Source organism: Pleurodeles waltl, chromosome 9 (assembly GCF_031143425.1).
Source record: "Pleurodeles waltl isolate 20211129_DDA chromosome 9, aPleWal1.hap1.20221129, whole genome shotgun sequence".
NCBI lineage: Eukaryota > Metazoa > Chordata > Amphibia > Caudata > Salamandridae > Pleurodeles > Pleurodeles waltl.
Genome location: NC_090448.1, coordinates 123,575,727 through 123,598,196, shown reverse-complemented (window position 1 = coordinate 123,598,196; position 22,470 = coordinate 123,575,727). Strand labels below are relative to the sequence as shown.

General features: G+C 46.1%; 1 protein-coding gene across 4 annotated transcripts in view; it reads left to right on the top strand.

Moving 5' to 3' along the window:
* Positions 1-22,470, top strand: part of SFMBT1 (Scm like with four mbt domains 1) — a 477,315-nt gene that overhangs the window by 170,204 nt on the left and 284,641 nt on the right. For all 4 annotated transcript variants that reach the window (XM_069206385.1, XM_069206386.1, XM_069206384.1 and 1 more), the window contains one exon: positions 19,944-20,094. In XM_069206385.1, the coding sequence (XP_069062486.1) occupies positions 19,998-20,094 (97 nt within the window). In that variant the 5' untranslated portion in view covers positions 19,944-19,997. The remainder of the gene's footprint in view (positions 1-19,943; positions 20,095-22,470) is intronic.

Here is a 22,470-nt window from a genome sequence, read left to right as displayed (position 1 = left end):
CTCCAGAGATGCATTTCCAGGTATCTTCAACAATAGTACCTCAGATGGTGTGGGTGTACTTTTGCAACATCATTTCGGGATTACACTGCTCCTAGTGCAGTTTGCACTCATGTTTGGGTACACCTATGTGTGCATAATACTGATTCCCCAAACTGGCAAGCACGACAGTGAAATTTGCATCAGACGCAAGCGCAGAGTCTCTGCAGTGCATGTAACGGTGCATAATTGCACAGGTACCAGGGTAGTCTCCTGTAATCCAGCTCAGAAGAGTAAAGGAACGGTGTACAAAATACTTTTAAGAAGAACAATTTAGTTTCTCTCCAGAAATCTTGTCAGAATGGCTCTGTTGTGGGAACGAGCGGTTATATACCGCAGTTACAAACAGCTGGATCTAAAACAGTAGTAACTAAACGAAGTGTCTTGACCGATTGCGCGGCATGCTGCTGCTTACCTTCTTCTGTAGATGTTTACTTGAGAACCTAAAACTAAAAACTCATGTGCGCGTTCATTTTTGCTACAAACAATACGAAAATCTTCTACAAACAACTCTAAAGGTGCACGCGCTTGTTGAGGCAGGGTCTCCATGGTGCCCTGCGTGGCTGAGTTGGTCATTGTGAGGCAAGAGGTTGGTATTGGCTGACGCAGTCGTCCGAGCATGAACTCCCGCCATTAACCAGTGTGAGGCGGAGAGAATGAGATACTCTAAAGCGGTTGGGTAAACAAGGGAGCGGGGTATTAGGGACATAAATTGAGCTATGTGGTATCTGACAGCCTCACTTAATTAGACAGTGAAAATGTGGTCCAGGCAGTGAGGCACCCGCAGCCTTGTCACCTGCCTGACCCTGGATCCCAGCAGCTTTCATACGGGATTAAGTTTAGCCAAATATAAAATAGAGGAAAATCCAAATTGGGCGGCCCGAGCCTCTGAAGACTCTCCTTAATCTTAAAAAAACAAGGAGATGCAAATTGCCTTCCTTATGAATGCACACTGCCAAGCAAATCTTTCCACACTATAATGACGATAAAAACATTAATTAACCTCTTCAAATGCTGAAACCTGGGATTCGAGCAACGTTTTAATAAAGAGACAAAAGTTACCGGATTAAAGGATATTATTGGCACGTGGGAAGGAGGGAGGTCTCAAAAACGGTGTGAAACAATTGGATGTCACCGCCAAATAGCTACAGATAATTGGTACCCTGCAATGAAAAGTGAAGTCTCTACAGTTAGAGAGACGGAAATGAGTATATTTGTCTCAGTGTGATAATACAGTTTTTTGGCAGCGAACTGAAGACCCTTAATGTCTCTAGACACATTACTACGCATGCTCAGTCACCTGCCAGACGAGATGGTGGCGCAATAACAATGCATTCATTTAATAGCGAAAATAATGATCTGTAATGATTTTATTTTAAATGTAGTAAGTCTCTGTTCTGGTATTCCAATTATTAATCAGTTTGCTCTAAATTGAATTTATATATTTGTTCCTGTAAATCAGTTTATCAGCAGTGAAATACTAGGACTTCCAAGTGCTACAGATCATGATGATATTGGATGAGGGGAAAATCAGGGCAGGGCAAGTGTATGATTCAGAGAGCTTGAGGGAGGTATGCTATAGCAGTTTTTGAAAACAAGAAGTCTTTCTTCTCGTTTCAGATTGAGGGATAGGAGTTATTACATTACAGGGCAGCAGGGTCAGATTCGTTCGACCATAGTCAGCTTTTTTTGTTTGTTTTATATGTAATCACTAAAATGGTGCACGAGGCACCCCCAGATCTATAGCACCTGCCCTACACGGATTTGGATATTCATTATGAGCTGTAATGCTGTGATTACTTACCATTAATAATATTACTCTGACTCCTTCCCTCGCCGTGATAAATCACATAGTGATCCAACATAGAGAGGCCCTTGTGCCTCCATTCACATCCCTTCCCAAAGTATAAAACACACCCCCTCACTTCCTGTTCCATACCAAGCCCAAACACCACACAGTTGGACTGGACCGTAGGGCGGGAGGGAGGGCCTGATGCATCACAGTGGGAGAAGGACTCAGAGTAATGCTATCACCGGTGAGTAATTGCAGCATTATCCCCTTGTCCCTCTCGCCGTGATGAATCACATAGTGACATGTACCAAAGTGTAAGGAGGACCGGGAAAACTGTACAGAAAATGCAAACACAAGGTTAATCCACAGGCAAAAAACACAGAAGCCAGAACTTTGGAACCTAACATGTCCGGTACTTTCGGACCCTGAAACACCCAACAATGGGACATAAAGGTAGATGGTGCCGCCCAAGTGGCTGCCTGACAGAATTCCTGCAAAGAAGCACCCTGGAGTCCCGCAACAGAAGCGGACATTCCCCTTGTAGTCCTCCCCTGGATCCCCAGAGGAGATGATAAAAGAAACTGCTTAAAGGAGAGCATAATCAAGGATCAAATCCACCTGCTCAGGGTCTGAGTGGAAGAGTTAGCCCCCCCCCCCTTTCCAGGTGGAACCATATTTCACAAAAGAACAGAGGAGACCTGGAATGGCATCACCCTTCCCTGGTAAATCTGACCTGCCCTACGCACATCCAGCAAATTAAGTGCCACCTTCTCAGGAGACTGAAAACACTGGATGAAACACATCCTGCTGATGATAAAACTGAGAATTCACATTGGGCACAAACCCTGGGTCAAACAGAAGAGCAATCCTGTCATCAAACACACAAAAGAAAGGAGACAGACAAGACAACAAACCTAGCTCCCCCAGCCGGCAAACATATGCTACAGGCACCAGAAAAAAACACCCTTAAAGTTAAAAGCCTCAACCACCACAGATGCCAGAGTCTCAAACGGGGGAACTTCCGAGCCAGAAAAACCAGCAGCAAATCTCAAGAGGGATGCACTACCTGAGGGACGGGACAGAGATAGACAAACCCCTTAAAGATCCAGGAGACTGAACCAATGGAAACCGCCATTCTGGAGCCACTGTCATCTTCATCAGTGGAGGCAACCAAATAGAGCGAGGCCATGCAGGAGCCACAAAAACAACCTGAGACCCCTCCCTCTGAACTTGAACCAGAATTCTCTGGATCAAAGGAAACAGAGGGAAATCAAACATCAGGTCAAGGACACGTCTGGGCATCCAGCGCTGAGGCTGACACCTCCCTTCCTCAGGAAAACCACCAGGATAAAAGTGCATCGCCAGGACTCGCAAACAGGTCCACCAGACAGCGACAACACAACTAACACACCCTTGCAAATACCTGGGGAGTAAGACAAAAGTCCTCAGAGGACGGAATCTCCTTGCTTAAGCATTGAGCCTGACAATTCAGAATACCTTGAATAAGTATGGCCCTCTAAGAACCCACATACGCCTGCGCCCCAGGAACATTTGATCAGCCATTGCCGATAAAGACAGCTCCCACCCCCTGACCTCCAGCCCCACTTATCGACATAGGACTCAGCAGTGGTGCAGTCAGACTTGATGACCACCGCCTTGTTAATCAGAGAAAGGGAGAAATGAAGGAGAGCTAAACAGAAAGCCACCAACTTCCTCCAGGTGTTCCACCTGGAACTCTTGGCACACATGCCACAGACCCTTGACCTCTAGAGTACCGGACCAGGCCCCCCAGCCACTCTCACGGGCGTCTGTCCTGAAGATCATCGGACCTGGACACCACAAGGAAACCCCTAAAACAGAATGGATGCCACCCATCTGTTGAGGTGCTATAGAACCAACACTGGCCAAAAACCCACAACACCTACTGCACCAGGAACCGATAAGCGTCCACCCAAGGTTCTCGTGCCCACAGGACAGCCAGAGGCAGGAGTGCCATGCCCAGTTGGAGACATCCAGCTGCCAACTGTTACTGGGCCAAACAGTACCACCCGGAAAGAACAAACAGTAACCCTGACAAGGGAAACCCAGGTCCCACCCGACATTCAAGCAAGTCTAAGGTGCAGAAGTGCCTGAAGAGGATCTGTAGGACCAGGAGGTTCAACCATTCTGGAAGGACACTTACCATGTCCAGAACCAGAGGAATCAGCTGGGCATGACAGCAGAGGAGGATGACACAGATGGCGCCAAAGTATAGTCGCTGATATATAAGCCAGGAATTGAGCCAGTAGCACACTGGGACCAGGATATCCAACACCCTCGGCCTCACTGGTGAGGCCACTGCCTGCATCCCAAAAATCCAACATCAAGGATAAATCCAACACCAAGGATCGAGCCATGACTGCCTGAGAAGATGCAGTCTAAACACGAATCAGAGGCTGTGTATGACGCCTTCAGTCCACTATCCACCTCTCGATCCACACTATCGAAAGGCAAACAGCCACCCGGAATAGAAAGGATCTGCCAATAAGAGGGACCAAGAAGGAAACAACCATGACAAACCGGGGCAACAACGTAACCCACCTACCAACATATAGGACCTTTGAAGAAAGCTGGTAACCAGGCAATGCTCAGACTCTACCCACGATTCAGCGATCACCACCGGAAACATTGGGTGTCATGGCAAAGTCACTGCTGCAGGCTCAGCACAAATGCAGAAAAAAAAACACAGCAGCCCTCTACACTGGAGGTGCCAACCCACAGGATGATGCTAATAAGTAGGCACAAGGACTGCTGGAGCATTTCCGGAATGAACTACCCACCAGGCACCACATGCCTCACAGGAATGGACGCAGCCGAAGAAATAGAATCTGGACCAACCACCATCTGTACCAAAGTCCGCAAAGCATAGGCATGGAAAACAGGGCATTTCAGTGACCCCAACCCCAACATTGCAAGGACTCCAACTGCTATCAGGATAACAGACATTCCAACTGGGGCACCACCAGCCCCCTAAACAGTTTGATAATCCCCATAATGCACCAGACAGAGGACTGCAGAGACACCAATGCTGTCAACTCAACTCCACAATGAGAGCCAAGACCTTAACCACTAGGCCAAAACGACCATTGTTAGCAGAAAAAAGAGTCAAATCTAATCCTTCCGTAAACCCAACAAAATGGAGAAAACAGAAGACAGACTGCCGAAGTAGTGTATTTCCCCCGCTTAACAGAGACCACCACCTGAAGTTCATAATTGGGTAGACATAAGCATTTATGTTACAGTTTAATATTGAGCGAACACTGAAACCAGAGGTAGGAGCTAGGAGCTAGCACCAATGAGCCACAGGACCCGGCTGGAGGTTTCCCTTTCAGTTCACATTCAAATGTTCAGTCCCATGAACACCACAACAGTGCCTCCAACATCACACACGCCACTAGTGTATACATCGGTGATGTCCACACACTGTGAGAGTGAGAGACTGACACCTAGCTGCGTTCTCCCAAAATTATATTACTACACACACTATAGCAACTAGGCTTAAAAAACCAAGAGAAAAGAAGAAGAAGGAGGCGGTTTGTCTTAAAATTAAACCAGAAACCACTACAACAGTCACCCTATGGACTTTTCAAGAAACGGGGTATACGCCTCACCCGCTAATAGTGGCATGCTTCATCATGAGTGGTTTATTGACACCCTGGTAAGATGATACTACTAGGGCGTACTCAACCAAAAGACTTGGGAGTTCTTAGGTATTTTTAACTGTGTTATCTGGATTCCTGCTCATATCCAGTTGGTAATTTATCTATCATATACCCACAGGGGTTTCCTTTCCTGGAGGGCCCCAAAGGTATGAATAAAAACAATATGCACTGGATTTCTTAGGAAAATTATGTTCCTAAAAACCACTCTAAGCAAACATGTTTCGGCCCTCCCTAAGAGCCTAATCGGGTCTGAGGCCTTTGTCAGAGCTATAAACACTGTCCCTGCCTGTGATTGCTTCTGATTCACTCATACATTTTAGGCCTACTGCTCTCAACTGACTGGGAAACTGCTTCACATTTTAAAGTACCTACAGGAAAAATAAAGAAAAGGTTTTTTAGCATTACTAGCTATTGGTCTGACTGTACAAAGAGCAATGTCTTGAGCATAGTAGTTAATGATAATCCTAAACCTGTATCAGAAGGGGCTATTACATTACATTGTTACAAGTATTCCTTTGTATTCAACCAGTCATCTATTAGTTTCACCTAACCACTCACCATCGATCATCCAAACCCTTAATACATTCAGTAATAACCAATTGTGATTATCTATTGTCATAGCACGGGAAGATACCCGTCTGCGATCCGTGTACAGTCGCATGACCACCGTGGGCTTTTTTGCTTGTGTCACTTAATGCTTGTGTTAGGTTGATTCTTGTATTTTGGGATAAAACGACTGTTCTGACTGTAACTCACTCAAAGGCTCCTATTGGAGCCAACCAATTAGTCATGCTACAAAACCACTAATGAATCTGTTATCACCGGTCTTCAGCTATAGCTGAAAAGCCGTATTGCTGTGGCTGTAAAACCATGCTATGTATAGGCTTTTACTCATGCTGCATATAAATCGACTCGTGCAGGGATCACCCACATCATATTCAATGGTGTAATAACAGTGAGAAAATAAAACTCAACATTTCGTGCATTTAGTTAAGCCAGCTGTAAATCCGTCGAGAAACCCAATGTGTGCACAAATCATTCATGTGGCACCCGTCAAGTCAAAAGCACATAATCGCAACAACCGCAATGATCACTCATATTTCTTACCCTATTTTTGGGTGGTTCATATATCATGCGTATCTGCAGATCCTTGAGAAGGAGTTGCATACAGTATATCGACCAGTGTTACGGTTCTTACAATCATGGCGCCCCCAAAAAAGATATTTTCATATAAATCAGGCAGTGCGTGTCTTGCTATGTATCCTAGGAAAGGCTCCCTTAATCAAGGTTGCTGTGGGTGTTATATCCCTTCAGTTCTTTTGAAGCAGTGATCCCACTAGCCCTGCCAGCACTATATGTTAAAGCGTCAGGCCGACGCGCATACAATTATTTATTTTGTTTCTCAATTCTTTTGAAGCGGTAAACCCGCAAACTCTGCCAACATATCTTACAGGCCGAAGCCCATACGGTTGCGTACTTTGTTTATCTCTATTTAAGTATGCGCTTGTAATTTATAGGTGTTGCCCCTACCAGGGTTTTTTTCAGTCTACATAACCCCGACCAACATTATATCTTAAGTGCCAACCATGAGTATTAGGAGGTACTTAATGAATTCTCTACCCTTCCTGCGAGCATGCCCCAATTTGGATCATGTAATGACAGCTCCCACCCAGGGGGCCGATGGGTATTCTGTGCGGCCTAGAAGCCTGTATCCCCCCTCAACCAGGTCTATGTCGGTCTCCCTCACAAACCTGGGGGATCAGCTGTGAAGGGAAAATTGCCTTACTTTGTCAAGGATCTTACACTGCTTCTCCACCTATAAATGCCTGCTGCAGATCACTGTGGAGCAACCTCCGGCAGTTCAGGTGCTTGTTAAATACGAGCAACGGGGGCTTGGCGCGGCAGGTGGCACGAGTCTCTTGCGGCTGCGCTGGGAATCATGGGTAATGTAGTCCACTGTCATAATCTAGCCAGGATAATCATAAGGAAGGGGTTCCCTGCCTATCAAATAGTGCGCATACCAACGGTGAGCCACTACCTTTGTTGTTACATTGCGGACTTTACTTATATGTTACTTAAGTACAACCAAACTGTAGTTCTTGCCCGCACCAGGACTCATGAGAATCTATAGATATCCTGGAAGAATAAGTACAAGGAAGGGCTTCCCTGTTTATGGAATGTCTTGAATGCCTTTCTCATTGCGCTCTGCTCATTACATGGATATCACTTATTTATAACCTAACATTAGTTTTTACTTTATGAATTCAAAAGGATTTCTTTTGATCTGCGCATATCCCAAATGTTATATAACATTATCCTACTTCATAACTTCAAACTGTTATACACCTTCGCACCCATTCCTTCTTGGGATGGTTGGATTGGCCTAGATAGTTATTCCTTGTTTCCTTGTCTTTTAAGGACACATTCCCATACTCCGAGAATCGTGGCACAAATGGGTGACCCCTTTATCCTACATAAAGGGGGTCATTCCGACCCCGGCGGTCAAGGACGGCCGGGGATGCGGGAGCACCGCCAACAGGCTGGCGGTGCTCCTCAGGACATTCTGACCCCGCGGTCAGAACAGGAAAACCGGCGGTCTCCCGCCGGTTTTCCGCTGTCCTGCAGGATCCTCCATGGCGGCGCAGCTTGCTGCGCCGCCATGGGGATTCTGACATCCCATACCGCCATCCTGTTCCTGGCGGGTCGGCCGCCAGGAACAGGATGGCGGTATGGGGTGTTGTGGGGCCCCTGGGGGCCCCTGCAGTGCCCATGCCAATGGCATGGGCACTGCAGGGGCCCCCGTAAGAGGGCCCCACTTTGTATTTCAGTGTCTGCTTTGCAGACACTGAAATACGCGGCGGTTGCCACTGCACCCGTCGCACATACCCACTCTGCCGGCTCCATTCGGAGCCGGCTTCCTCGTGGGGAGGGGTTTCCCGCTGGGCTGGCGGGCGGCCTTCTGGAGGTCGCCCGCCAGCCCAGCGGGAAAGCCAGAATGGCCTCCGCGGAGCGGCCATATGGCGGCTCCCTCCAGGCAGGCGGCTCTGGCCGCCCGCGGGGGTCAGAATGACCCCCAAAGTCATTTATTGGTCAATTGGGTCCAGGGGATATCATTGTTAAGGCCCAGTGTCATGCTGCACAACCTGTAGATCCATCGTTGTTCACATTTAAAGAGTTGCTGTTCTGTAGCTGTTTGCAGTTTTTCAATGATGTATGATGTGGGATTACTTCTGGGTGACTGCAAGAGACAAAATAGCGCATCAGTTTTGTGACTGTCTTTCTGCATCTAAAGGTGCTTCTGTGTTCATTAATCAGAACCCTGATTTTCATTGTGGTCATGTCCGTATATTTAAGGCCACAAGGGCAGATTAATATTTCAGACCACAAGGGCAACAAATTCTGAAACCAGAGTTCATGGTTTCACAATTCGTATGGTGCATTTGCACCCATGAAGTTCTTAGACCTAAATCAAATTCCCTAGTTTGTCTTGTAAGGGAACAGATGTTGCAGTGGCCACAAGGGAAATGGCCCGTAACTGGAGGGAGTTGCTACATTGCATGTATAGTCTGGGTCTGAGGGATTCTCTTTTTTGGTCTTGTGCGGACTAAGAGATCCCTCAACGATTTCCCTCTCCTAAAAGCAAACAGCGGCTTTTCAAAGCTCAAGGGCCAGAATTCTGAATCTTTCAGTGTTTCAAGACATATTTTTTCAGCTGGTTCGAATGTGTGCCAAAGGTGGTGACACATATCATTCGTTTGTAAGGTGGTTCGTAGGTTTCTCAAAGGTTTGTAAAAGTTGTTCTCTAGAGTTATTACAGGCCCTTTTTCTAGCCTTTTTGATCCTGAGGACTGGGGTATAACTTTGTTTCTAGTTTTTCAGATAACAACTTTGCATGTTTGTCATAGTCCCTTTTATCAATGTAGTTCCTGCGTAATCTCATGTATTGCCCAATTGGTAAATTGTCTCAGCACCTTTGGATGAAAACTGTCATACCTAAGCAGTTATTGCAGTCAGTTGGTTTATAATAGTCCTCACACTGTAGTATTGTGCTAGCAACCCAAATTCTTAAAAAGTAATCAACTCCTTATCAATACTAATGGTGAAGCATAAGTAGTTTTCCCAAGAGGTAAGCCAACTCACAAAATCCAGTTCCTGCTGATTGCTGCCATTCCAGATGATAAATACATTGTCTATATATTGTTTCCACAGACGAATGTTAGTACTGTATGGGTTGGTGTTTCGTTTCAAAGTGGTGTACATGTATACAGGGGGCAAATGTACTGCCCATCGATGTCCCATGGGTCTGTAAGTAAAAATTATTCTCAGATTGGAAGTAATTTCTGGTTAAAGCAGTATGGAACAGTCCAGGATTAAGTCCTTAGGTGAAATCGAGTACCATGGTGTCTTTCTAAGAGGGATTCCAAAACTTTCAAAGAAGTTTCTTGTGGAATACTCGTATACAAAGCTTCCACATCCAAAGCCACAAGCAGATCCCTGTCTGGTTTGAACTTGATGTTCTGTATCATGTTCAGGACCTCCTTAGTATCCTTCACATATGATGGCATCTGGGCTACTAATGGTCTCAAGAAATGATCCGCGAACTTAGATAAAGGTTCTAATAGTGCTCCTATTCCTGAAACAATAGGTCTACCTGGTGGTGGAATATTACCAGGAGGAGGCATCACCATCATCCACAAGAACACCCTCAGGATCACGACCAGCACCGAAGACACCCTCAGCACCGCCGAACACCTGCACTTCCAGATCCACACCGACCCCAACACCACCCTCCGAGGGACCCTCATCTACAGGCCACCAACAGCACTTCAGCAACTCCATCACCAACGTCATAAACACGCACGCTCTTGCATCCACTGACTACATACTCCATGGGGACTTAAACTTCCACCTCAAGAACACCAACGACAACACCACCACCACCACCCTGCTCGACAATCTCTCCAACCTCGACCTCAAACAGCTCATCACGACACCGACCCACTCTGCAGGACACACACTCGACCCTATCTTCTCTGCCAGCAAACAAGTCTCCTTAAGCCACACCACCAAACTCCACTGGACAGGTCACCGCTGCATCCACTTCTCCTTCAAGAAACCCACAACACACCATCACCCACAACTGATTCCCCACCGCAGATGGAACAAGGTCACAGAAGACCAACTAATCACTACCCTCTCCCGGAACCCACCCACCGACACTGACACAGCTGCCCGCAACTTCAGGCAGTGGATCGACACCTGTGCCAACACCCTCACCCCAATTAAAAATCCCTCCAATGGATGCACCAACAGAAGGGCCTTCTGGTTTACCGCCAACCTCCACGAACCCAAGCAGACATGCCGAAGACTCGAAAAGAAGTGGCGCCCAGATCAGATACTGGACAACCACTCGGCCTTCAAAAACGCCATCCGCAGACACCACCAACTCATCCGTATCGCCAAGAGAACCGCCTTCAAAGAACGCATCAAGAACAAGGCACACAGCTACAAGGAGCTCTTCAGCATTGTGAAGGAACTCTCCAACGCCAACGACATCCTGCCATCACAAGACCTGTGTGACGCCCTAACCTCCTACTTTCACCGCAAGATCGCACACATCCATGCCAGCTTCAGCACTCAGCCAAACCTCCCTCCCCCAGCAACCACCAACACCACAGCCTCCTGCTCTCCTGGACCCCCGTCAACAACACCATCGAAGTCATGAACACCATCCACTCCAGCTCACCATACAACCCCTGCCCTCACCACATCCTCAACAAAGCAAGCGCCATCACCGCACCCCAACTCCAGAAGATCATCAGCAGCTCCTTCGAGTCCGCCACGTTCCCGGAGAGCTGGAAACACGCCGAGATCAACGCCCTCCTCAAAAAACCCAAGGCAGACCCAAAGGACCTCAAGAACTTCTGGCCTATCTCCCTGCTCCCCTTCCCTGCAAAAGTCATTGATAAGGCAGTCAACAGACAACTGACCCGCTTCCTCAAGGAGAACAGCACTCACCTCCCAATCCGGATTCCGCATCAACCACAGCACTGAAACTGCCCTCATCGCCACCACCGATGACATCCGAACCATACTGGACAATGGCAAAACCACAGCCCTCGTCCTTCTGGACCTCTCAGCCTTGTTAGACACTGTCTGCCACCACACCCTACGCACACGCCTCAGCAATGCAGGAATCCGCGACAGAGCCCTGGACTGGGTCACCTCCTTTCTCACCGGCAGAACTCAGAGAGTCCGCCTCCCTCCTTTCTGCTCTGAAGCCACCAGTATCATCTGCGGCGTACCCCAGGGCTCGTCCCTCAGCCTGACCCTCTTCAACATCTACATGGCTCCGCTCGCTAACATCGCATGATCGTACAACCTCAAAACCATCTCAAACCCCGATGACACCCAGCTGATCCTCTCCCCTCACCAAGGACTCTGCCAAAATCAACCTCCACGAAGGAATGAAGGCCATCACCGAATGGATGAAGGACAGCTGCCTCAAACTCAATTCCGACAAGACGGAGGTCCTCCTCTTCAGCTCCACCCCCTCTGCATGGGATGACTCCTGGTGGCCTGCCACTCTCGGATCCGCTCTGACTCCCACCAACCATGCACACAATCTAGGATTCATCCTGGACTCCTCACTATCCATGACCCAGCAAGTCAATGCCACCTTCGCCTCCTGCTTCAACACCCTCTGCATGCTCTGAAAGATCTACAAATGGATCCCCTTGGAAACCAGAAGAACAGTTACCCAATCCCTCGTAAGCAGCAAACTGGACTACAACAATGGCCTCTACGCAGGAGCCACAGCCAAACTCCAGAAAAGGCTGCAATGCATCCAGAACGCCTCCGCACACCTCATCCTGGACCTCCCCCGCCACTGCCACATCACAGGCCTCCTGAGAGACCTGCACTGGCTCCCCATCAACAAGAGAATCACCATCAAACTCCTCACCCACGCTCACAAAGCATTGCACAACACTGGACTACAATACCTCAACAAACGGCTCTTCTTCTACACCCGGACTCGAAAGCTCCGCTCCGCCGACCTCGTTGTTGCAACCATCCCACACATCCGCAGAACTACAACCAGCAACAGATCATTTTTGCACTTCGCCGCCAAGACGTGGAATACTCTTCCCACACACCTGTGCCAGACCAAGGACCTCCTTACCTTCCGGAGACTTCTCAAGACCTGGCTTTTCGAGCAGTAGCATCACCCCCCCCCCCCTCCCCCTCCCCCTTGAAACCTTCACAGGTGAGTAGTGCACTTTACTAATTCCCTGATTGATTGATTGATTGATTACCCTTATGAATCTTAGGTAGAATATAAAAATATGGTACCCAGGGACTTCTTTAGATCATCAGGAATTCAGCTTCCTTCCTCGTTATCCATCCTTTTTCTTCTGCCTCCTTCACCATGAAATTGATATTCTCCTGGATATCTTTTGTAGCATCTTGGTCTAAAAAAATTTAATTTATCGGATCCTGGAGGAGTTTTAAACATTTCGTACTGTATATGTCTTTTGGGAGGACTCCATGTAGCTCCACCCTTGTCCGTAGGTTGGATAATGATTGACTCAATAGTGCCAATCTCATTCAAAGCCTGTCTTTCCTTTTTAGTCAGATTGTGGTATGCATGTGTGGTGTTGGTTCTAAGGTTGTCCACTTCTTGTGTATCCGCTCTTTCATAGGCCAATACTTCTGGAGGCATTGTAGTAGTTTGTGGAAAAAAGGTTTAATTACTTCGGAGGCTTGTGCTACTGTCTGCCTCAGTGACCGGCGTCTGTTGGTCCTTAAAAAAGAATGTTAGATGCATGCAGTGGAAAAACTCAGCTAATTCTTGTCTTGAACTGGAAATATCGGGTTCTGGGGTTGGTAGAAACCCAAGCCCTTCTCCAAGATCTGCATTTGACTCTCTGTAAAATTGTGCTTCCTTAGATCGATTACTCCTGACCTCTTTTGCTGGTTCCTGGTTGGGGATCTTGATCCTGATCCCTCTGGGGTTGAGAGGCCCAGTGTACCTTTTGTCCTCTCTTTCTTCCTCTACCCTGGTTCTGGCCTCTTTCTGAAGAAGAGGTATTGGCTGCCAAGGCTAAATGTTTTGGGGAGGATAGAGGGGATAGTCGACTTGTGGATTCCATACATATAGGAAGGGTGCCTGGGTAGGTTGGAAGAACTGTATGGGTGTCCTTCTTTTCTTTTTTGGACCCACTGTTGGTGGAATCTTTTTGACGATCTGCCTGATCCTGAACTGTCTGTATCTGAAATGTCTTGAGTTGTTTGATTGTTGTGCTTAGAAATCTGGTCTTGAGTAGGGAAAAGTTCCCTCAGAGGAAAAACGCTTTAGGTCTTTCTGGAACTAATTAATTTTGCTTTGTGTCAGAAACTCTTTTGTATTCATTGATGGTTTTATTGTTTTCCTCTAGACTGTCAAGGTGAGTTTGGTCTGGAGGCCCTTTTCCATAGTTTTTATCTGGATTAACAGGGCATCTGACAGTGCTTTTGCTGTTTGAATAAACAGAACCAGCCAGTCCCTGGTGCATTTCCATGCTATCAGGTACCAGCTCTTCCAGAATTTGGCGTCCTGTAAGAAAATATGTGGGAAGTGGATACAATCAGACCGTTGGGAGCAATATTACTCCTCAGATATTCCGTCATGGTCACCCCATGTAACAGTGTCTTTATTTTTGACCTCTTTAGCTTGATCAAGGATTCCCAATCATTTGCATTTGTGCTACGTAGAGTCAGGGTTGTGTCTGTGATGAGTAGAGGTGCTGATAAGATCGAGGAAATGACTTAATCATCATATGAGAGGCCCTCACCCATTTCCAAAGATGTTTTTTTTTGGTATCAAGTATGACTTTCTATAACTATTCTGTGGGTAAGGCCCTTCAAAATTAAATATTCTTTCTGGGCTATAGCGCGCCTTTTATGCTTGTCCACACACTGTGAGAGTGAGAGATAGACACCTAACTGCGTTCCCCCAAATTATATTATTACACAAACTATAGCAACTAAGCCTGAGAAACCAAGAGAAAAGAGGGGGAAGAAGAAGGGAGCCTTAAAACTAAGCTAAAATCAGTGACCCCTGCTGGAGCATAACAGCCCATGGAGACATTTGCTGCATGCCTATACCTCCACTGCCATGCAGAGAAAGTGGAAGTGCAGCAATGCAGGGTAAGCCAGACAAAATGTCCATTACTGGCATCCGACACAGGTGCACAGCCGCCCGGGGACACCGAAAGCCAACCTCCATATCCGGCTGCACCACAAGCAGGAATAGAGAGGCACCACCGTGCAGGAACTCTAGGCCATGGAAAGCTGCCTCAGCCCACAAAGCCCCATAACACAGACGCCGAGCCTTACAAACTTGGAAAACAGGAATAAAGAAAGTGAAGACAGAAAAGACCAAAAACAACATACAGCCCCCAAACAGGCTGTCGCCCTGCAAGTCAATCAACTAGTTAGCGACAAACTTGGCCTTCTAGGGCCCCAGTGGCTTTGGTTGCTTAATGCAGACACTGAAAACATTTTTCTACCCTACTGTGTACTGCCCAAAATGGCACATATAACTGCAGAGACATAATACAGCGCCTGTGCGGTGACCCTCTGGCCCTGCGAAACCACTGATGCGGCAGGAAACATGCAGGAAGAATACTGGCAACTTTAATTAATGCAAGAGTTTGTAACTTGATTGTGACAACGGGCATTGAATAATGTAACCATAACCTGACTCCATAAATGTGCAAAAACAACCAGGTAGTCTGTGGATACTAAAAACTCCCACAGCCCCTAGACAACCTGCCGCACACACAAAGAGACTCGCAGGTTGAGCAGCTGGGCACTGAGGATTCACCGTGACCTCGGCAACCCAGACATGCCCATCTCGGCCTGAGGAAAGAACTGCAGACCTCCGGCCATGCAATCCAGCTGAAGCCCTGCCCTCTGTGAGTCTGCCACACCCCAAGCATATACTGAAACCCAGTGGGTGCTGGGGGATCTAACAACGCTCACCACAGCGGTCCGTAGATGCCCTAATGCTTGTGAGATGAACATAGCTGCCAAATTTTCAGATTGCTGTGAGTGACGTTTCCATAATTTCAGAGTAATTATGAGTGACATTTCAATGACTATGAGTGACACTTTCTCGCAAGCAAAATCAAGCGATGAAGACGAGGGAACCATATAAATATTGTAATATATCGAGAATCCTATACCTCTCGTTGTACACCAGCACCACTTTGTGGCCTTTGATAAACACTACTTGGCGCGTACCTAGCAAAGTGAGGAACTGGAATTAGAAATATTTACTGCAGTTCAGGGAACGATTCTTTTGCGTGACAAGCTCTGGCATTGTGGTAATGCGGGAAAATGTCCAGAAATGCGTTATTCTAACACAAGATGCGTGACACTTGGCAGGGCTGGATGAATCAGCGACTATCACCCATAGCACTCAGTAGGAAACAGAAGAGACAGCTCCCCAGGACACCGCTGCAAGTTGAAGCATACAACTCCCGAACACACTGGCACAATGTGTCAATACGGGGTCAGCTCAAATCGCTGGAGCACACGTACCACGGCTGCCCCGAATGAAGTGCACAAAAAAAGGAACAGGAAGTGAGGTGGGGGGAGGGGGGGAGGGTGTTTTGTACATTGAGAAGGGATTATGACTGGAGGCACAGGGGACTCACAATGTGAGATCACGTTGGGCCAGATGTAGGAAGCATTTTGCATGGTGCAAACTGCGAAAATCGCAGTTTGCACCATGCAAAATGCGCATCGCGATGCTCATTCACATTTTGCAAGTCGGTACTGACTCGCAAAATGTGAATGCAACTCGCAAATAGGAAGGGGTGTCCCCTTCCTATTTGCGACTCGCACCGCAATGCTAAATTGCTTTGTGACCGCGAATGCGGTCGCAAAGCAATTCGCAGTTACCACCAGTGTCACACTGGTGGTAACCCATTCGCAAAAGGGAAGGGGTCCCCATGGGACCCCTTCCCCTTTGTGAATGTTGCCAAATACATTTTTTCAGAGCAGGCTAGACCACTGCCTACTCTGAAAAAACGAAACCAAATGGTTTTGTTATGTTTTTTTGTAATGCAACTCGTCTTCCTTTAAGGAAAACGGGCTGCATTTCCCCCCAAAAAACTGCTTTATTTAAAACGCAGTCACAGACCTGGAGGTCTGCTGTCTCCAGCAGGCCACCATCCCTGTGAGTGCAGGGAATCACTATGGGGTCGCAAAATGTGACCAACCTCATTAATATTAATGAGGTGGGTCATTGCGACCCCCATAGCGATTCGTAGACGGTGTCTGAGACACCGTTCTGCATCAGAATTTGCGATTCTGAAATTGCGATTTCCGAATCGCAAATTCTGAAATTGCTACATCTGGCCCTTTGTGATTTAACACCGCGAGAAGGACGAGGAGGTAATGCTCATGACAGCACAGCCAGATGATGCAGGCTACTTGTGTGTTCAGTTCGCTTTGAGAAGTGCAACCTGAAATTGAGATGTCAGCACAAACAGGTATGATTGGCACTGCTTGTTAAAATCCTGTCAGATTGCTCTCTATGGCTGGCGACCACAAGTTCACCCTTTGCCAACTATTTCAATGTTTGAGGGTCTACAGAGACACCCTGTTCACTTTGAGCACTCTGATGAATTCGGCATGCTCTCTTTACTTACAAACGCCCCCAAATCACTTTGATAGGTGGGTCTCTATTGGTGCGGAATGCTTTTCGATTGTCCATTTAACTTCTTGTCAAGAGCATAAGGGGAAGGGGAAAGTTTGTTTTAGAACTGAAAATAGTTAAGCAAAAGAACGCCCTTAAGTGCCACATGCTTTCTCTTCCTTTGAAGGCCCCTGTCAGTGGTGACAGGCGGAGTCGTAGCCCTCACCGAGCTGGAAGCAGCTTTTTCAGACTTCGGGTCCTGGCTCATTGTCTGATTGCCTGGTCGCCGTGGGGCTTCATTGGGGTTCAAGACGCCATTACTTGATAGATCATTTGTCTTTTACACTAAATACGTGTTTATGAATTTTAAAGGTATGCTATAGTTTGAGTCCACTAGGCAACAGCTTTGGCATTCTTCGCAGTAAATGCATTCAACCTATTGTGCATAGGTTGTCCTTCTGCACAAATGTTTCAATACATATATGCACTTATCTAATTTTCATATGTATAGTGCGCACACACACACACACATATGTACATGCTACAATAACATGTACTGTTACCTTTTCACTTCTTTCTCAGATGTAGATATTTCTTTAAGCATCAGCCTTTTCAGAAGTTGACCTTATAATGAGGATTCCACATTGCAAATAAAATAGTTCATAGATATTTTATTAGTTCGTGAAAATAAGGCTTTATATCCTTGCCTCTCATAAGCTACATTTTAATGTACTATTAGGACAGTGACTCCCTGCAGGGATGTAAATAAAACATTGGAATAGTGATCAAACAGGATGTATGACAAAAAAAAGAATCTTCAGGCCTCCATGCAGTCTGCTTCACTCAGTTGAAATTATCGTCACATGTTATGGGACAAGAATGTCAACAGTATTTAACATTATCTAAACAGGAGATTTGGGGGGAGCTAGCCAAAAATATTTTGGACAGGTGTATATGCACCCTCTATTAATACCACCTAACCCACACTGATATATCTTTAATACAGTTATTATTATAGGCGAGACGTATCATTTTCGAGATGAAACAATAGTTTTTATTGACATTTCTTTTCAAAAGAATTTGGCAGACACGTGTTTGGCAAATATATCACTTTCTCGGCGACATATACACCACCACAAATAAAACATTAAAAAAATTACAATGAGTATTATATTCTCGTCGACATATAAACGTATATACAAAGGCTGATACCTTATAAGTTTCTTAATGCTGTACATTGCCCAATAATAAATTGACGTCCTAAATGTATGCTTCCCAGAAAGATTCAATACTTGTATATCTGACAGTGTATACTACCAGTTCATCATGTCTAAACAAACTATGTCGAATCTTGGAATATTTTTCCTACATACATAACCTAAAACTCCACATCTGTTCACATACCTATAGATGGTGCTTCATCATCAATCTCCCAACATATCATAAATAGAACAACGTGTAATTTTCTCAATTCCATCAGTTTTGTCACCAAACGTGCTTATCAGTACATAAGCTCGTGTTGTTAACATTTGGATCCACGATAAGCCACTGGTAAAACAGCAGACAATACCCAACAGCTTTTATCTTGCCAAGTAATTCTATAGGTAACAGAGACACGTGTTGGCCAATGTTATTAAAATATAAGAAGTGTCAATAACGACTGTTATTTGAACTCGAAAAGGAATGCCACTCGACTGTCATTAACCAGCACTAATGCATTCAGTATCACATAGATGCATGTAAATCCTTTGTATTTAATTGTGAGTCTTTTGTCCTTGTGCCTATACTAATTGATAGTTGTGTAATAAAGAGAAGTAGGATTTTATTGTTATAGGCATTGTGTCTGTTATGTCCGCATCTTACTCTAGTCTTCGTTCTTGATCTACATCTGTAATCTGCAGGTATCTCCGCACCATTTGCATGGGTTTTTTAACAGGTGGCAGATTTGATGTATATAGCTTTATAACTTTCTGTTAGGAATGTTTCATCACCACAATTTGTGCCAGTGAAGCTTGCCCTGTCTAGTGCAGACATAGATGCAGGTAGTTGACAAACTCAAACTCCCAGCCAGTTTGTGCCTAGACGCAGATGTTCTCATTTAACTGTTAATGAATGCAACATACTGTAAATCTGTATTTTTGCAGTGGGATTAAGACTATTTTTGTATACCCCAAAATCCCTCACAACTTTCAAGAGGAGGGAGACAAGCAATGACACTGCCAGAGTACCATTTGACTACATTTTAGTTTATTGGCCACAATAAAACAATAATCTCATCCAGGAGATGTTACGTTTTTAAGTTTCTGTGTTTGTATGGAACACTCCAATATATAATAGTACACACGGCAATGAACATATTTGAACAGCCAAGATTATGTTGACAACAAGTTTATCTAAAGTAGGACTCTCCTATAACTGGTTAATTTCTGTGTTTTGTTTAGTTCCAAATGTTAATGTTGTGACAGACATAGTCACCTAACTTTAACCTTTGTTTTTTCAGTGAAAACCAAAAATAAATAAATAATCCTTACTCGATTTCCTTCTCTGCCGAACAAAGCAATTCATGAGTCTTAATTCATTCACCCCAAAGTTGAGGGCAGGATCCCTGAAGATTTAAGTTATTTTGACATTCCTGAGCACAACTTTCTTGTGTCGTGTTCTAGGGTGGGGTCTAGATTATAGTCTAAACTAATATAGTTGTCTAAAGTTATGTTCTTCTTTTCAGAGTTCTGCCTGACTTCCGAATGTCACTCAACAAAAGATGAGCAACAGCAGGTGAATGAGTTCTGTAAGCAGGTGTCAGGTCTCAGCATTGTCATTGGGTTGTCTCCAGAGCACTATCAAAATGAATGTGGAGCAGCAGCCGCCTGATACAGGTATGGAAAATGTAAAACTGGCGAACTTACTGGACTTTATGCAAAATATGATTTGCAGGCCCAATAGAAGTCAAGGAGCACTTTCCTTTCAACTATTTGTGTGTGTATAAATATGTTTGTGCATGTGTGTTGGAGGGGTTGTGCGTGTGGTGTGTATTCATCAATGATGTGACAGATAATATCACAAATGACATTGATTACAGCACTGGTGACATTACATGTGATCTTAACACTGATATCAATGGTATATCATAAGGATACAAAGTAATTTCTTTGGATTTATGTGTTTATTGATATTGTGTTGTCCTTTTCTGAATTGTATTGCAATAGATATTGTAAGATCATGAGCATTGCATTTGGGATCCGAAATATGGTTTATTCAGCAACTGTAGCTCGCCAGTTTCAGTTTTTTATTTTATTTTGTGCAGTAATCATACAGTTGCCTTTTCAGTGTATTTTTAAGGAATTGCTTCAGATGTTCACCTAACCAAGCTAAGGGTTTTCTGTGAGCAGAATTTCAGTTTCAGCCAAGTTTCACGTGAATGCCTTCATCCGTTTCTGTTGCTACGTAGTTCTGAGTTTCCCTTGAGAAATTCACTTTTATGACTAATTTGTATTCCTCCTGTCAGATCTGCACGAAGTTTGACATGTCAAAATCTAGTCACTTTTGTTATTTGATTTGTAAATATCATGCAGATCTATCTGACCCTTCCAAAATTATAAGCAAACCCAATTATGAATTGAGAAAAACAGTAGTTCTGGCACTCCCAACCAAGTCCCCCTCGATAAATCAAGCAATATCCTCCCATAAGACAAAAAGAAAAGTGAGAAGAATATAAGGCCTAGGAAGGTTAAATTCTTGGTTGATACCATTTCACCTGTGTCTCCTCTAGTGCAGGATACTGTTAAGTCCAGCATGGCTGAATTCACCTCTGTCCTGGTGAGGGCCCTGGCCTTTGCTCCATCCGACAGCGCCACATTCTTTTTTTATTTTTGGTAAGGCCGTATTCCATCTCACCCAGTGGGGGCCTCCTGAGGAGTGGCACCTAATTTCGGTAAGGCTGGGCAGAGGGGTTGAGCAGCTCCCTGGGCAGAGGGGAGCCCTACCTGTGGAGAGTGGGTGGCCGCAGGTGGGTTCTAAGGAAGATGTAAGCAAGGAGAGGAACTTAAAACTCAATCACTGCTGGATATCACAAGTAAAATGAATACACAACATTTGTTGGGTTCATTAGAAGATTGGGTGTGCTCAGCTAGAATTCTGCCTTTGACCCAAGTGGGCTTTAGGAAAAGGGATTCAACTATAAAAGACTGTGTGACCTCTGACCTGTTTTTGGTCCAGAGCTCGCCCCCCACGTCCGCAGCACCAACCTGCTGTCTCCTGCCTCTGACCCCCGCCCACGCTGCTGCTAGCGTGTTCGAGGCCCTCCTCCACCCGCAGGCATCCTCCTGCGCCTCATCCCTGGTGTCTAGTGGGCTCTAGTAAGCTTCACTTGACCCGTGTGCCGCTTTCCGCCGTCCAGTAAGTGTTTCTATTTTTTCAGCGCCTTGCCTCCTTGCGCTTCTGCCCCCGTCGTGCCCCTTCTGATTGTGCCACTTTTCGCCGTCTTGTAAGTGCTTTCTATTGTTTTTTTCAAGCGCCTTGCTTCCTGCGCATCTGCCCCCGTTGTGCCCCTCTGATTGCTGTACCCCGACTGTATTTTGTGCCATTAGTGTATTTTTGTGACTGTTTTTTTCAATTTGTGCCCGACTTGTTTCTGCCTTGTTTTTCTTGTTTTCGCCCCTTGTGCGCTCCCCCTTGCAGTCCTCTCCCTGCTGCTGCCTCCCTGCGGCCTCGCGCCCCCATTCGCCGCTCCCTCCCGCCTCCCAGCTGCTCCTCCCTCCCCCCTCCCTTCTTAATGGCTGGCGCTGCGAGTCGCGAGTGAGCGACCTCTGACCTGTTTTTGGTCCAGAGCTCGCCCCCACGTCCGCAGCACCAACCTGCTGTCTCCTGCCTCTGACCCCCGCCCACGCTGCTGCTAGCGTGTTCGAGGCCCTCCTCCACCCGCAGGCATCCTCCTGCGCCTCATCCCTGGTGTCTAGTGGGCTCTAGTAAGCTTCACTTGACCCGTGTGCCGCTTTCCGCCGTCCAGTAAGTGTTTCTATTTTTTCAGCGCCTTGCCTCCTTGCGCTTCTGCCCCCGTCGTGCCCCTTCTGATTGTGCCACTTTTCGCCGTCTTGTAAGTGCTTTCTATTGTTTTTTTCAAGCGCCTTGCTTCCTGCGCATCTGCCCCCGTTGTGCCCCTCTGATTGCTGTACCCGACTGTATTTTGTGCCATTAGTGTATTTTTGTGACTGTTTTTTCAATTTGTGCCCGACTTGTTTCTGCCTTGTTTTTCT